The 14,596-nt window shown below is 61.5% G+C and overlaps 1 protein-coding gene across 9 annotated transcripts in view; it reads left to right on the forward strand.

The window, feature by feature from the left end:
* ASCC2 (activating signal cointegrator 1 complex subunit 2) overlaps positions 1–14,220 on the forward strand; it is a 32,560-nt gene extending 18,340 nt beyond the window's left edge. For 6 of the 9 annotated variants that reach the window (XM_036353628.1, XM_036353630.1, XM_036353631.1 and 3 more), the window contains 11 exons: positions 10–78; positions 290–364; positions 679–859; positions 1,254–1,454; positions 2,484–2,698; positions 3,552–3,671; positions 6,864–6,957; positions 9,131–9,261; positions 9,807–9,906; positions 10,693–10,772; positions 11,372–14,220. In XM_036353628.1, coding sequence (XP_036209521.1) covers positions 10–78; positions 290–364; positions 679–859; positions 1,254–1,454; positions 2,484–2,698; positions 3,552–3,671; positions 6,864–6,957; positions 9,131–9,261; positions 9,807–9,906; positions 10,693–10,772; positions 11,372–11,543 — 1,438 coding nt within the window. In that variant the 3' untranslated portion in view covers positions 11,544–14,220. The remainder of the gene's footprint in view (positions 1–9; positions 79–289; positions 365–678; positions 860–1,253; positions 1,455–2,483; positions 2,699–3,551; positions 3,672–6,863; positions 6,958–9,130; positions 9,262–9,806; positions 9,907–10,692; positions 10,773–11,371) is intronic. The other 3 variants (XM_036353632.1, XM_036353635.1, XM_036353636.1) reach the window with 1 other exon arrangement.
* Positions 14,221–14,596: the final 376 nt, after the last annotated feature.

Here is a 14,596-nt window from a genome sequence, read left to right on the forward strand (position 1 = left end):
CTGTTGCAGCTGTGACAACATTCAGGGCTTCATTGAAGACTTCCTGCAGATCTTCAGCTCTTTGCTGCAGGAGAAGAGGTGAGTGTGGCTGAGCTGGAACCAGCAGCGGGACAGGCCCATGGTGCCTCATCAGTCCCCACAGACCTTGCATAACAGAGCCCCTGCCATCATCACCACGGTCTAAGGTTCTGGAATCTGTGGTTGGGCAGCAGACACGGGGTGTGGCCCACAGCAGGCCAGTGCCCCTGTGGCCCCAGCCCTCGCCTCCCATCTGCTGTCTGTCTGGCAGGTTCCTCCGGGACTACGATGCGCTCTTCCCGGTGGCCGATGATGTCAGCTTGCTGCAGCAGGCCTCGTCCGTCTTGTATCCTTCTCACAGCCCCGGGGATGGGACCTGGCCTGACCAGGCCAGAGGTGGGCTGCTGGGGCCCAGGGGAGCAGAGAGCAGTTGACCCGAGAACACACAGACAGCTGGCTTCCCCTGGGCCCCTGCCCAGGCCCGAGCCCGGTTCCTCAGGCAGCCCAGGTGCCTTGCTGGTGCCCGGGGTGCATCCCAGACAGCCCTGGCCGCAGCCATGTGATCAGATGCTGGGGAGGGATTGAGAAATGAAGCTGCCTCCGAGCTGAGGGGGCAGAGAGGCTGTGGTCCCCCAGAGAGACCCCTTAACACATCCTCAGAGATGAGACACGGGCTGCCTACATCCTCCAGGCGGTTGAGAGTGCGTGGGAAGGGGTGGACCGACGGAAACCCACAGACGCGAAAGACCCCCCAGGGGCCGAGGATCTTAATGGCGTCGGGGCGACCGCAGAGCCAGTCAGGGGACCGGCCTCACATCCGGAGAACTCGGAGGAGGAGGAGGTGTGTCTGGAGTGGCGCTTTCTCCCGTGGCAGCCGCTCCTGTCCTCATCCTGTCTGAGGGGTTGGGGCAGCGGAAACCTCCCTTCTTGGTTTCTGCCCTTGCTGGGGGGAGCGGGGTGGGGGGGGGTTATAATGGGCAGCCTCGCCCTGCCTGTCACCCTGTGCTGCCTCAGATAGTCCTGAGCTGGGCGTGCTGGGCCAGTTAAGGAGAGCTGGTCTCCTACGCTGTCACAGCCTCGGTTTCCCCCCATCAGATGCAGCCATCCTCTGAGCAGGTCCCGTGGCTCCGCTCTGGCTGCAGCTGGTGCGGTGCCAGGTCTCCTGCGTGGCCCCTGGGAGCCCGTCCCTAGGGCGGCGGCCCCCGGAGCCCCTCCTCTCCTGCTGCCTCTCTCAGGCTTTTCCAGAGCCACCAGGTCCGTGGCTGTGCCGAGCCCAGGACTCTGCCCGTGTGTCTGGAGGCAGCGTGACTTGGGGAGTAAGACCACACAGTCTCTGGGGTCAGGCAGCTCCCGGGTCTCTCCGGGTCCTGCCCCTCGCCAGCCGTGTGGCCTTCGGCAGCGTCACCCACTCTGAGCCTTGGTTCCTCCTCTGTCAGGTGGGGCTCGTTGCCGTCCCGCCTCCCTGAGGTTGTTGGGGCGCCCAGGGCGGCTGCGTGGAGCTCCCTGAACGTGGCCGGCCCTCGGTGCCTCGTTAATAGACACTGACAGGCTCCTCAGAGCCCAGGTGCTGTCGCAGGGCCTTGGGGAGTGACAGTCCCGCCACCTCTGCCCACCCCCCTCCCCATTTGGCTGCTTATCTGAGTCAGGAAGGTTTTGTTGCTTTTTTATTTGGGAATTTCCGTAAATGAAAAGCCTAACAAAATTAAGCCCCATCAAGCAGTCTGTAAACAGGCGCCCTTATTGAGAAGCATCTGATTACAGGGAAGCATCACCCCACGGCCCGGGACTGGTGGCTGCGTCCCCCCCATGGCCGGCCGCCGTGGTTAGCGTGAAGGGGCCTGGGTCAGAGAAGCCGAGACTGTGTGTGGGGAGTCGAGCCGGTGCCGGGCTCTGCGCACGGCTCCTTATGAGCATGAGCTCCTTACACCGTCCCCAGCGACTCTGAGGCGGCGGCGTATGAGTGCTGTTCACAAGGAGGAGGCTGAGGCTGGGGGGGGGGGGGGCAGCTCGGCTGGTCAGTCCTAGAGCCCCTTCCCCCAGCGAGGAGGCGGAGGCTTGGGGGGGCGGGGGCAGCTCGGCTGGTCAGTCCTAGAGCCCCTTCCCCCAGCGAGGAGGCGGAGGCTGGGGGGGGGGGGGCAGCTCGGCTGGTCAGTCCTAGAGCCCCTTCCCCCAGGGAGGAGGCGGAGGCTCTGGGGGGGCGGGGGCAGCTCGTCTGGTCAGTCCTAGAGCCCCTTCCCCCAGGGAGGAGGCGGAGGCTCGGGGGGGGGGGGGGCAGCTCGGCTGGTCAGTCCTAGAGCCCCTTCCCCCAGCGAGGAGGCGGAGGCTCGGAGGGACTTGGCACTTGGCAAAGGGCCGATGGCTATAAGGGCAGGACTCGCACCAGGTCCCCGGATTCCTGGTCCAGTGCCGTTCGGGGCCTGTTGCCCCAGCACGCACCTGGCCTCACCTTCCCCCCCTCCCCCCAGTGCTTGGGGGCCGCTGCCGCCCTGGGCCCCCCCGTGAGTGGCGTGGAGCTGGACTCGCTCATCTCCCAAGTGAAGGACCTGCTCCCGGACCTCGGGGAGGGCTTCATCCTGGCCTGCCTGGAGCACTGCGGCTACGACCCGGAGCAGGTCATCAACGACATCCTGGAGGAGCGGCTGGCCCCTGCCCTCCGCCAGCTGGACCGCGGCCTGGACAGGTGGGGAGATGCGGGAGGAGGCTCCTGGCCGCCCGCCTGCCCGGGGCCTGGCCAGAGGCGCTCCGCGGGCCTTGGCAGGGCCCCGTCTTCGCTGCTCTGCTTCCCCCTCTTCCTTCCCTCGTGTCCCAGGACTCAGCTTGCTCTGTCCCCCAGAGCGGTGTTTCCCGACCATTTAAACTGATGTCCCCTCGGGAGGTTCTCACGGGCGCCCGCGGGGCAGAGCGCACAGCTGGACTTCCCTGCCGCACTTTGTGGGAAGAGGATTAGACACGGGATGTGAGGGGTTGCTGAGCCCTGCAGAGCTCCTGCGTGACTGGCCTGCCCCGTCATTGCCACTTCCCAGGAGATCCCTGAGGAAGGAGAGCAAAGTTTCTCACCTCCTCCATATCGACCCTTTCTGAGTTTGGCCCACTGCTTCCCTAGGAGCCCGTGGGGCAGCAAGAATGAGTGCGTGAATGGGTATTTCTTCCATGAACAAATGATGTTTATCAAACAAGTGGATTGAGTTAGCTCTGCCTTTGGACAAGCTTTTCAGCCTCTTTGTGCCCATTTTACAGATGAAGGCACTGAGGCACAAAGAGGTCGAGTGATCTCTGGCTGCCTATCCCATAGGGCTGTCGTGAGCAGCAAATGAGGGAGGGGACTTTTAAGAAAATTGGTGTGAGTGGGCAGCGGGACTGAGGGGAACCTTGTGTAAGGTGTGGGTCATTCCAGGCAGGGGCCAGACAGGGCAGGTGTTTAGATTGTGTCCCAGGTGTGGCTGTTGAAGGCGAGTGGTAAGGGGGAGTGGGGTACAGGTGGGCATTAGCTGGCAAGTGCCCCTTACACTGCTTTCCGTGCCCCCTCCCCCCAGACAGATAAAGCCCGACCCGACGCCTCTGCTGACATCGCGTCACAACATCTTCCAGAATGATGAGTTTGACGTGTTCAGCAGGGACTCAGTGGACCTGAGCCGGGTACACAAGGGCAGGAGGTGAGTGCAGGGGGCCGCGGGGTTGCAGGCACCCCAACTCCGCAAGCGCAGTGAGAACTCGAGAGAAACCATGGGCTTCATCGTTAGGAGACAGGACTCCCTGGCAGCCGAGACCTGCGTCTTGCTTGCTTGTTTTTTCAGTTGGGTGCAGGTTCTTTAACAGTTGTATTTCAGAATCATCACAACAGTTAAAAATGCATTTTAGTGAGTCCTCCTCATTGATAGCAAAAGGCCAGAGGGACCCAAACTCTCCCCAGGGAGTGGAACAGACATGCCCCTGCCCACATGCGTTTGTACTAATCAGTTCATCGAACAGCAACGTAAAGTCGGTTATAACAGGTGCTACAGGTGGAGCGAGCAGACCTCCACGCCGCTGGCAGGGGCTTCGAGCAATCCAGGCAGGAAGGCTCCTCTGAGGCAATGACATGGGACCAGGGGAGGAACGGGGGAAAGGGTCCGTGCAGAGTGGGGGAGGAGAAGCTTCCACGCAGAGAGCACAATGGCCAGTACACTTTGTTCTGGAAAGATCACCTGACTTTGGGAGGGAAGCCCCTGGGAGGGACTGAGAGTCGGCTGTGATGGCAGAGGGGACAGCATAGTAGAGAATGGCAAAAATAAGACGTTGACAACACTGTGCTTGTCTCCCAAAGTTCCCCTAAGGGGTGGTGTTTGATGAAATCCAGAAATCTGGGCACCGCTGGGCGAGCACAGCCTGCCCTTTCCCCGGCTTATGATGGAGACAGTGCCGTTGAGACAGGGTGGGGACCTGCCCGTCCTTACGCCAGGATCCCCAGTGGCAGAATCGCAAGCTGCTGCTGCAGTGGGGCGCCCATCGACTTCCCCTCCCCAGGGCCACTGGGAGCTTGGCTGGCCAAGTGCTGGAGCGCGGGCATAGGCCAGCTATAAAGTCATCTGGCTGGCTGGACAGGAAGCAATTGGAATCTGCTTAGTCACACACATTGCAACAGCCGCAGATCCGAGGCCAGCAATGGTCTCCTGCTTCAGTGGCCACTGTTCCAGGCCAGAAGGAGCCTCTGGAGCTGGGGCTGTGGGTAAAGGGGCAGACAGGAGGGCTGTGCCCTACGGGGCGGGCGCTCCCGGCCGCCAGGCAGAGTCTGGGTGGCAGCTGTTTACTGAACTCATTGTGCCGGGTAGCCCAGGGCTGAGGTTTGCAAAGAGGCAAAGCCTTTGTCCGTGTACTCATTATTTATTCATTCGGCAAATATTTATTAAGCAATTTACCAGCGCTGGATCCTGAGCTAAACAGTAGGGAGACAACGTGAACAGGGCACCCAGGCTTCGCCCTAAAACGGCACAGAGACCGTGGGAAAGACAGGCCATGCGGTACGCAGTGATAAAGGGGGAGAGGGGCTGGGTGGGCATGAGGGGCTTGGTGGGGACACCTGTCCTAATCTGGGTAGGCCAGAGGGCTCAGGGCCCTGGCCCTGCCCTCAGGAGTGCAGGAGAAATGAATAGCACAAGGCAGGTCACACTTGAACTCCCAGGGCATGCTGGCTTCCATGCGGCACACTTCATGCTGTCTGCTTTTGCCCGTCACCCTCACTAGACTGTGAGTTCCATGCAGTCAGACCCATATCTACTCTTTCCTGAATCTCGCCCCCACTCAGTACTAGTACCCTGCCTGGCACATAGTAGGCCCTTAGTAAAAGCTGCTGAGAGAAGTCCAGTCCTGTGCTGGAGGCTGCAGTCCTGACCTGCCCCAAGCTCCGCGGCAGACAGCCCCACAGACGCAGGCGCCTACCCCTGCTTGTATCAAAAGCCAGTTAATAGAAGGTTTTGATGGAGGCTGCGTATGGCTTTGTGTCTCTTCCCACTCCCACCCCCTTCCCCTTGGTACATTCCAGAGGCCTGATTTCACAGCTAAGCTGGACTTTCTTGCCTAGCATCTCATATTGATTTTCCCCTGCAGGGCTCAAAACTGCATTCCACAGGCCTCCGTGTCTGACAAGCCAGGTTTTTCTACAGATTCGCAGAGCTATGAGTCAGGAGGCCTGAGTCCCCACTGTGGCAGTGCTAGCTCATGGCCCTCCCGGGCAGTCCCTCCCCTGCCCTGCACCCACGCTCCCTCATCTGTGATACGTCGGGAATGAACTTACAGGCATTTCCCCGTGCGATAAGACATGCAAGACTGAACACAGGCCAGTGAGAGGCCGCCATGGTGAAGTGGGAGTGAGAGGAAGAGGTCAGGACCCCTCCTGACCCTCACACCCAAGATCCCCTGGGCTCCCCTGAGCTCAGTAGGAAAACCACATGTGGCCCTGCCCCTTCTTAAATGTTTGTTTTAAAAGATTCACACACCCCGGGCCCTCCCGGGGGTGCCCACTGTCATTGGGTGGGGCTCACTACCGCTCTGTGCGTTCACATACACAGGTACAGACGTGCCCACCGGAACAGACAGTCTTACTTTCAGCCTTTCGTACAGATGGGATCGTGCCGTATGCATTTTCTGTAGCCGGGTTTTTCCTTCTCAGAATTCTTTCTCCATCAGCATGAGCAGATCGACGTCATTCTTGAGAGCTGCCGCAGGGCGTGCGGTGGTAGAGGTGTGGCCCAGGTCATTCAGCCATCTCACTGGTGATGGGCATTGGTTGCTTTCCATTTTCACGATTCACAGACGATGCTGAAAACAGAAAACCCCCCGGCAGATCTCTTGGTGCACACAGCCAGCGTTTCTCTAGGGCGGGTGCCCCGAAGGGGAATTTTCTGGTTAGAGGGTGTTTTATATTCTTTCTTTTTTTTTTTAAATATATTTTATTGATTTTTTACAGAGAGGAAGGGGGAGGGATAGAGAGTTAGAAACATCGATCAGCTGCCTCCTGCACACCCCCTACTGGGGATGTGCCCACAAAGTACATGCCCTTGACTGGAATCAAACCTGGGACCTTTGAGTCTGTAGGCCGACGCTCTATCCACTGAGCCAAACAGTCAGGGCTGTTCTATATTCTAACAGCTGCTCCTGGGGTGCCCTCTAAAGCGCTGGGCCCGGGCACATGGGCACCAGCAGCGGTGAGTCCCACCCCCCCGCACCCCGCCAGGGCTAGGTAGGAGTCGTCCCCGTTTGCTCTGGCCTGAGGGTAAAGAAAGGAGCCCACAGTCTCTCTGGACCCTGGACACAGCCTCGGAGCCTGATGGTCCTTTCCTCTCTCCTTCGCTGCTTCCGCTCAACGCCAGGAAGGAGGAGAACGCGAGGAGCCTGCTGAACGACAAGCGGGCGGTGGCGGCGCAGCGGCAGCGCTACGAGCAGTACAGTGCGGTGGTGGAGGAGGTAGGTGCCGGGCTGCGGGGCTCCGAGCAGTACAGTGCGGTGGTGGAGGAGGTAGGTGCCGGGCTGCGGGGCTCCGAGCAGTACAGTGCGGTGGTGGAGGAGGTAGGTGCCGGGCTGCGGGGCTCCGAGCAGTACAGTGCGGTGGTGGAGGAGGTAGGTGCCGGGCTGCGGGGCTCCGAGCAGTACAGTGCGGTGGTGGAGGAGGTAGGTGCCGGGCTGCGGGGCTCCGAGCAGTACAGTGCGGTGGTGGAGGAGGTAGGTGCCGGGCTGCGGGGCTCCGAGCAGTACAGTGCGGTGGTGGAGAGGTAGGTGCCGGGCTGCGGGGCTCCGAGCAGTACAGTGCGGTGGTGGAGGAGGTAGGTGCCGGGCTGCGGGGCTCCGAGCAGTACAGTGCGGTGGTGGAGGAGGTAGGTGCCGGGCTGCGGGGCTCCGAGCAGTACAGTGCGGTGGTGGAGGAGGTAGGTGCCGGGCTGCGGGGCTCCGAGCAGTACAGTGCGGTGGTGGAGGAGGTAGGTGCCGGGCTGCGGGGCTCCGAGCAGTACAGTGCGGTGGTGGAGGAGGTAGGTGCCGGGCTGCGGGGCTCCGAGCAGTACAGTGCGGTGGTGGAGGAGGTAGGTGCCGGGCTGCGGGGCTCCGAGCAGTACAGTGCGGTGGTGGAGGAGGTAGGTGCCGGGCTGCGGGGCTCCGAGCAGTACAGTGCGGTGGTGGAGGAGGTAGGTGCCGGGCTGCGGGGCTCCGAGCAGTACAGTGCGGTGGTGGAGGAGGTAGGTGCCGGGCTGCGGGGCTCCGAGCAGTACAGTGCGGTGGTGGAGGAGGTAGGTGCCGGGCTGCGGGGCTCCGAGCAGTACAGTGCGGTGGTGGAGGAGGTAGGTGCCGGGCTGCGGGGCTCCGAGCAGTACAGTGCGGTGGTGGAGGAGGTAGGTGCCGGGCTGCGGGGCTCCGAGCAGTACAGTGCGGTGGTGGAGGAGGTAGGTGCCGGGCTGCGGGGCTCCGAGCAGTACAGTGCGGTGGTGGAGGAGGTAGGTGCCGGGCTGCGGGGCTCCGAGCAGTACAGTGCGGTGGTGGAGGAGGTAGGTGCCGGGCTGCGGGGCTCCGAGCAGTACAGTGCGGTGGTGGAGGAGGTAGGTGCCGGGCTGCGGGGCTCCGAGCAGTACAGTGCGGTGGTGGAGGAGGTAGGTGCCGGGCTGCGGGGCTCCGAGCAGTACAGTGCGGTGGTGGAGGAGGTAGGTGCCGGGCTGCGGGGCTCCGAGCAGTACAGTGCGGTGGTGGAGGAGGTAGGTGCCGGGCTGCGGGGCTCCGAGCAGTACAGTGCGGTGGTGGAGGAGGTAGGTGCCGGGCTGCGGGGCTCCGAGCAGTACAGTGCGGTGGTGGAGGAGGTAGGTGCCGGGCTGCGGGGCTCCGAGCAGTACAGTGCGGTGGTGGAGGAGGTAGGTGCCGGGCTGCGGGGCTCCGAGCAGTACAGTGCGGTGGTGGAGGAGGTAGGTGCCGGGCTGCGGGGCTCCGAGCAGTACAGTGCGGTGGTGGAGGAGGTAGGTGCCGGGCTGCGGGGCTCCGAGCAGTACAGTGCGGTGGTGGAGGAGGTAGGTGCCGGGCTGCGGGGCTCCGAGCAGTACAGTGCGGTGGTGGAGGAGGTAGGTGCCGGGCTGCGGGGCTCCGAGCAGTACAGTGCGGTGGTGGAGGAGGTAGGTGCCGGGCTGCGGGGCTCCGAGCAGTACAGTGCGGTGGTGGAGGAGGTAGGTGCCGGGCTGCGGGGCTCCGAGCAGTACAGTGCGGTGGTGGAGGAGGTAGGTGCCGGGCTGCGGGGCTCCGAGCAGTACAGTGCGGTGGTGGAGGAGGTAGGTGCCGGGCTGCGGGGCTCCGAGCAGTACAGTGCGGTGGTGGAGGAGGTAGGTGCCGGGCTGCGGGGCTCCGAGCAGTACAGTGCGGTGGTGGAGGAGGTAGGTGCCGGGCTGCGGGGCTCCGAGCAGTACAGTGCGGTGGTGGAGGAGGTAGGTGCCGGGCTGCGGGGCTCCGAGCAGTACAGTGCGGTGGTGGAGGAGGTAGGTGCCGGGCTGCGGGGCTCCGAGCAGTACAGTGCGGTGGTGGAGGAGGTAGGTGCCGGGCTGCGGGGCTCCGGCTGGCTGGGGAGACCAGCGGCCCTGGGCCCCTCTGACCCACCCGTCTGCCACTGCAGGTGCCGCTGCAGCCAGGCGAGGGCCTGTCCTACCGCGGCGATGACTATGAGGATGAGTATGACGACACGTATGATGGCAACCAGGTGGGCGCCAACGATGCCGACTCCGACGATGAGCTCATCAGCCGCAGGTGAGGCCACGGGGCAGGTAGAGGGTGGAATTCCGGGGGCAGCGTGGCTTTCGGGCCCCGGGGCTCTCCCAGAGCCTCTTGTTTATACACGTGGGGGGGCCGAGGCCCTGATCACATGAGCACGTCAGTGGCAGAACCAGGGCCCAATCTCCGAGTCCAGTGCTCTCTCCAGCCCCACTCACCCCTTGGCTGGTTGGTCCAACCCACTCTCAGTGGGTCCCCTAATTTAACTTCATGCAGTAGTTTCACATTGCTCTCAGTTGCAGAAAGCCTTTCCCAGTGGGTTTAGATGGAGATTACCCAATACAGATGAAAACTGAACTAGGGAGCCCCCCGGCCCACGCTCAGTCCCCCCCAAGCCCGTACGTCAGACCCTGGGACCCTCGGAGAATCCGGGGGCTGGAGCAGAGCTGGCGGGAAAGGCACTTCGGTTCTTCCCAGCCTCCTCAGCCTGTCCCATCAGGCCCCTCACCCGCCCCGTTCCCTCTGCCCTGAGGCTCTGAGTTTAATGTTGCCTTTGATTTGACCTTCTCTCTAAACCATAGACCCTTCACCATCCCTCAAGTGCTAAGAACCAAAGTGCCCACAGAAGGGCAGGAGGAGGATGATGATGAGGAGGAGGAAGCTGAAGACGAGGCCCCCAAGGTACCTCCTCGGCAGGTGGCGGATGAGGGAGGAGGGCGCAGCTCTAAAGGGCAGTGGAGAGCACTGTACCCCCTCCTGCTGGCCTGGAGGCAGCCCCGCCTCAGTGCCGGCGGAGAGGGCACCTTCAAGCCCAGATGTCTGCTCGGGGAGCTGCTGGCTTCGGACTCGCCTCCGCTGCCCAGGGAGGGCCCAGGGAATGGACCAGAGGCCGGGCCTTCGAGCTGCTGGGTTCCCTCGGCCCAGGAGCCAGGGGCCGGGAGAGGGCAGCCGCCTGCCTCCGTGCCCAGGATGGCAATTTCTAAAATCAGAGAAGCCTCAGAGTCCACGGGCCCTGGGAGACCATCTGGGCTGGTGGGTTTGAAAATTTTATTTTTTAGCAGCTAAACATTTTCTTCAAATAAAATCTTAACTAGAACCTCACCATAGAGGACAGTGGAAAGCGGTGATGCTCAGGTTGAATGGAGGGCAGCCCAGGGCCCCCACCAGGGTGATAGATTCGGGGCCAGGCCACCAGCCCCATCGCTCCCATTTGTCGTTATGTTCCAGCTATAGTCACCCCCCCAACCCCCCCCGACCATGCCGTCCAGGACCCTCCGTCCCAGTGCTGCCTCCCCCTTGGGCAGTTGGGGGAAGGGACGGAGGAGGTGTTCTGGGGCCGGGCCCCACCCTGCTGTGGCTCCCCCGGCTCCTGGCATGGAGGCATCGACGAGATTCAGTCAGTGCAGTCTCGCCGCAGCTTGGGGATCTGGGACGACGCGTGATTCTTTCTCCCCCTCCCCTCCGCAGCCCGACCATTTTGTGCAGGACCCTGCGGTGCTACGGGAGAAGGCGGAAGCCAGGCGCATGGCCTTTCTCGCCAGGAAGGGGTGAGAATTCAGGAGCTGTTTCTGGTGGGAGGGAGCCCTCCGGGAGTCCAGGCGGCCAGCTCTGCGGCCCACCCTTACACCCGCTACTTGACAGACGCTGAAGCGTGTCCCCTCGTGTGAGAGCCCGATGTGTCCAGCCGCTGGCTGGTGTCAGGCAGACTGTGACACGTGAAAGAGCCCAGAAGGGCACTTGGTGGCCGCCAGCACCAGGCCCCGGATGGAGGAGGGGACCCATCCCCAAGCCTTCCTCCTCCCTAGTGTGGGCTGCCCACTAGCTGGTCCTTCCTCACCGCCCAGCCAGGGTCCCATCCGCAGGCCAGGCTCGGAGAAGGCTGCCCACTAGCTGGTCCTTCCTCACCGCCCAGCCAGGGTCCCATCTGCAGGCCAGGCTCGGAGAAGAGAAATCACCAGACATAGCTGCCAGGGCCCCGAGCCCCGCCCCCGCGAGGCTCCACTCCTCCTCCCGCTGGAAGGGGGGTTCATGGGGGGCCTGGCCCAAGCTGCGCCCTTTCCCAGGGATCTTCAAGGAGGGCCGGGGCTCTTCCTGGCGGAGCTCCTCTGGCTGATGGTTCTCCTGGGGATGGTCGTTCCTCCCTTAGGTACCGACATGACAGCTCAGCAGCTGTGGCCGGCAGCCCCCGGGGCCACGGGCAGAACCGTGAGACAACCCAGGAACGCAGGAAGAAGGAAGCGAACAAGTCAACACGAGCCAATCACAACCGGAGGACCATGGCCGACCGCAAACGGAATAAAGGCATGATTCCCTCCTGAAGCCGCCACACCAGGGCCCGCGAGGAGGCAGCGGTGCCAAGCCCGCCAGGCTGTTTCCAGAGCTCTAGGCCTCCTCGCCAGAGACCCAAGTTCAGCTCGACCCCTCAGCCGCCTCAGCTTTGCAGCCCCTGAGAAGGCCGCCTCGTTGTCCACCAGCCAGCCGTGAGCACCCTCTTGCAGAACACACAGTGCCTTATCCCACAGCAGAGGAGCCTGGGCCAGCCACGGGCAGAAGGGAGGGAGAGCCCCAAGGCGAGGCCCAAAACCTCTTGCAGCGACACCGCGTCCCTTTCCTCTGGACGGCAGGAAACCTGTGTATTCCAAACAAAAGCCTGCGAATAGAATAAAGCGTTTGACCCTTTTAAGCAATCGTCCATGACGTGCCCGTGACCCGCCGTCCCCGTGTCCCATCCTCCCGTGACAGCCACGGAGGAGGGCAGGACGTCACCGGGTCCTTCCCATCAGCCTGTCGTGCTTGCCTCACGTGGCTCCCCTCCCGATGCCGCTCTGCCTTGCTGTGTGTCCCTGGGAACATCGCTCCCTTCTCCAGCTCCTGCTTGTGGAAGGAAGGACGCGGGTGTGAGGACCTGCAGTCCTGTCTGTTCTCCTTTGGTCCCCACCACCTGCTCCCGAGGAGGCAGGCCCCGTTGTCGGCCCCAGAGCACAGATGAGGAAGGGGAGGCCCTGAGCTCACGGCGCCGGCCTGGGCCATAGCTAGGAGTGGGCCAACAGGGATGGACACGCAGGCGGCCCCCTGGCCTCTGTCAGGCCCCCGGCCCCTGGGTGGTGTCACCTCCGTCTCTGCTGGCCTGAGGACACTTGGCCAGCGCAGAGCCCGGACCAGAACTCAGTGCCTCTTGGTTGTGCGTATACCATAAATCCTACAGAAATGAGGGGTCGGAGATCAGAAGAAGCAAATGAGGATGTTACTGCCAGGCCCTGTTGGAGCGAGTGGGACTTGGCCCTGGTTCCCCAGAACCCCCTCCCCGGCATGGCCAACTGGCTCCGAGCGTGGCAGCAGCTGCCGTCATCCCGATTCCCGGGCCTTCAGAATGTGACTGCACAATGGCGGGTCAGCGGTGGGGCAGTCGCTGGGCTGATCCTAGCAGCAGAAGCCAGGGCCCCTGCCCAGCTGGGCCTTGACGATCACTCTGGTTGCCAGGACAGTTCATTTGCATGTGGTCAGGATGAGCCTCTGAAGCAGCGAGGCAGACAGGCCCTTGACAGATTGGTTGTGTGCGGTCAGCCCGCTCCAGTGAAAATCGATGGCCGTTCTCCCGCGTCGCGCACGGTCTCTGGGTGCGTTGGAGATGCAGAGCTGACCTGGGGGCGGTGTCCTCCCCTCGCGCTGCCGAATTAGCTGAGATCAGGACCGGGCAGCCACCCCGCCAGGCGGCAGGAGGACTGTTTCCTCCCGCCGGCATTTGCCAGGTCTCGGGCGGGGCCGTTCTTGTTCTGTCACTGGCCCAGCTTGTCCCTGGAGCAAAGGGAGGCGGGTCAGGGGAGCTCCCGGCCTTTACATGTCGTACCTGTTACTGTCCACTTGGCCCCTCTCCTTTCACTCTGCCGTCTGCACCTCCTGACCACCAGAGTGGTGTCCAGGCCGCACCCGCTTCCTGGCTTAAAGGCCTTGAGAAGACAGAAGGGATTTTTCCAATTTTCCAGAACGCCCCGCCAGGTCAAATTGAGCCTCCCTGGGGGATCTGCATGCTTTCTCATTCCAGATCTTGAGAGCACCCTTTCAGGGATGCGTTGAAAACAGCTCAGGGTCATGCAGAATGGTGCTGGCAGGCACACCCTTCACCTCATAGGGTCTCAGTTTTCTCATCTGCAAAGTGGGTACATTGGCCCAGATGAATGGTTTACACTTGGTGCCTGTTAAATCCTCTGAGGCAGCCCCAAGGTTTAAGACGGGCAATGGCAGAAGTGCTCTAAGTGAAGTGGGACGGGGGCCCTGAACCCTGCCCACTGGCTCACTGGGGTCCAACCATTCCTGCTTCTGAAGCAAGAATTTTCAAGTGCCTTCTCTGTTCCCTGGCAGAGAACATGACTATGACAGGCATTTCCCAGGAAGCTTTTAAGACCTTGTGCCTCTGAGAGAGAATCGTGTTTGTTTCTAGTCCGTGAGTGGCGATGACGGTTAGCATGTTTGTTTGGACAGCGCTTCTGTGCTGTGAGTGGGTGGACAGAGCGCGTCATTGTTTATAGAAGGGAGCCGGGAGCACAGGGAGTGACTTGCCCGGAGCCCAGGGCGAGTTAGCGGCAGGGCCTGCAGCAGAGCCTTTCTGAGGGCCCCCGAGCCAGCAGGTGCAGCCGGAGGAGGAAATGGTTGTCAAGAACCTGCCTGTCCCTGTTACACCAAGAGCTTGGGGTAAATAATACAGGGAGGGAATAAAAATAAAAACAAACCCACCAAAAATGGGGTGGGGGTGGGGGTGGAACAGCCTTTTTATACGTCAGTGAAATGATGCTAGCCACGTGGGAAACTAAATATTCAAGAATGATGTTTTTTAAAGTTTGAAAGCAGAATACATGCTGGTGAAAATGTAAAAAAAAAAGAAAGAAAGAAAAGATTTTGCATACAGACCACATCTGGAAGGGAATGTGCATGAATGAACACGATGATGAGACCACGATGAATTGTAGTGAAAATAAAGGTACTTACTGAGGACTTGCATGGCCAGTGTCACTGGGCTCTTTCCTTGTCTTGTCTTGTTACTTCTCAGGCACAGGTGAGACGATTGAGGCTAAGAGAAGGCAGACAGCCTGCCCAAGGTCGCACACTGAGCAAGTGGCTAAGGAGGGATGCAGTCCCAGGATTGTCTCCTGGAGCCCACCTTTTTTAAAAAATATATTTTTATTGATTTCAGACAGGAAGGGAGAGAGAGAGAAATAGAAACACCAATGATGAGAGAGAATCATTGATCGGCTGCTCCTGCGCACCCCCTACTGGGGGCTGAGCCTGCAACCCGGGCAAGTGCACTGACCAGGAATCGAACCATGACCTCCTGGTTCATAGGTCAACGCTCAACCACTGAACCACACAGGCTGGG

The sequence above is a fragment of the Myotis myotis genome, unplaced genomic scaffold (genome assembly GCF_014108235.1).
Source record: "Myotis myotis isolate mMyoMyo1 unplaced genomic scaffold, mMyoMyo1.p scaffold_m19_p_20, whole genome shotgun sequence".
NCBI classification, from domain to species: Eukaryota; Metazoa; Chordata; class Mammalia; order Chiroptera; family Vespertilionidae; genus Myotis; species Myotis myotis.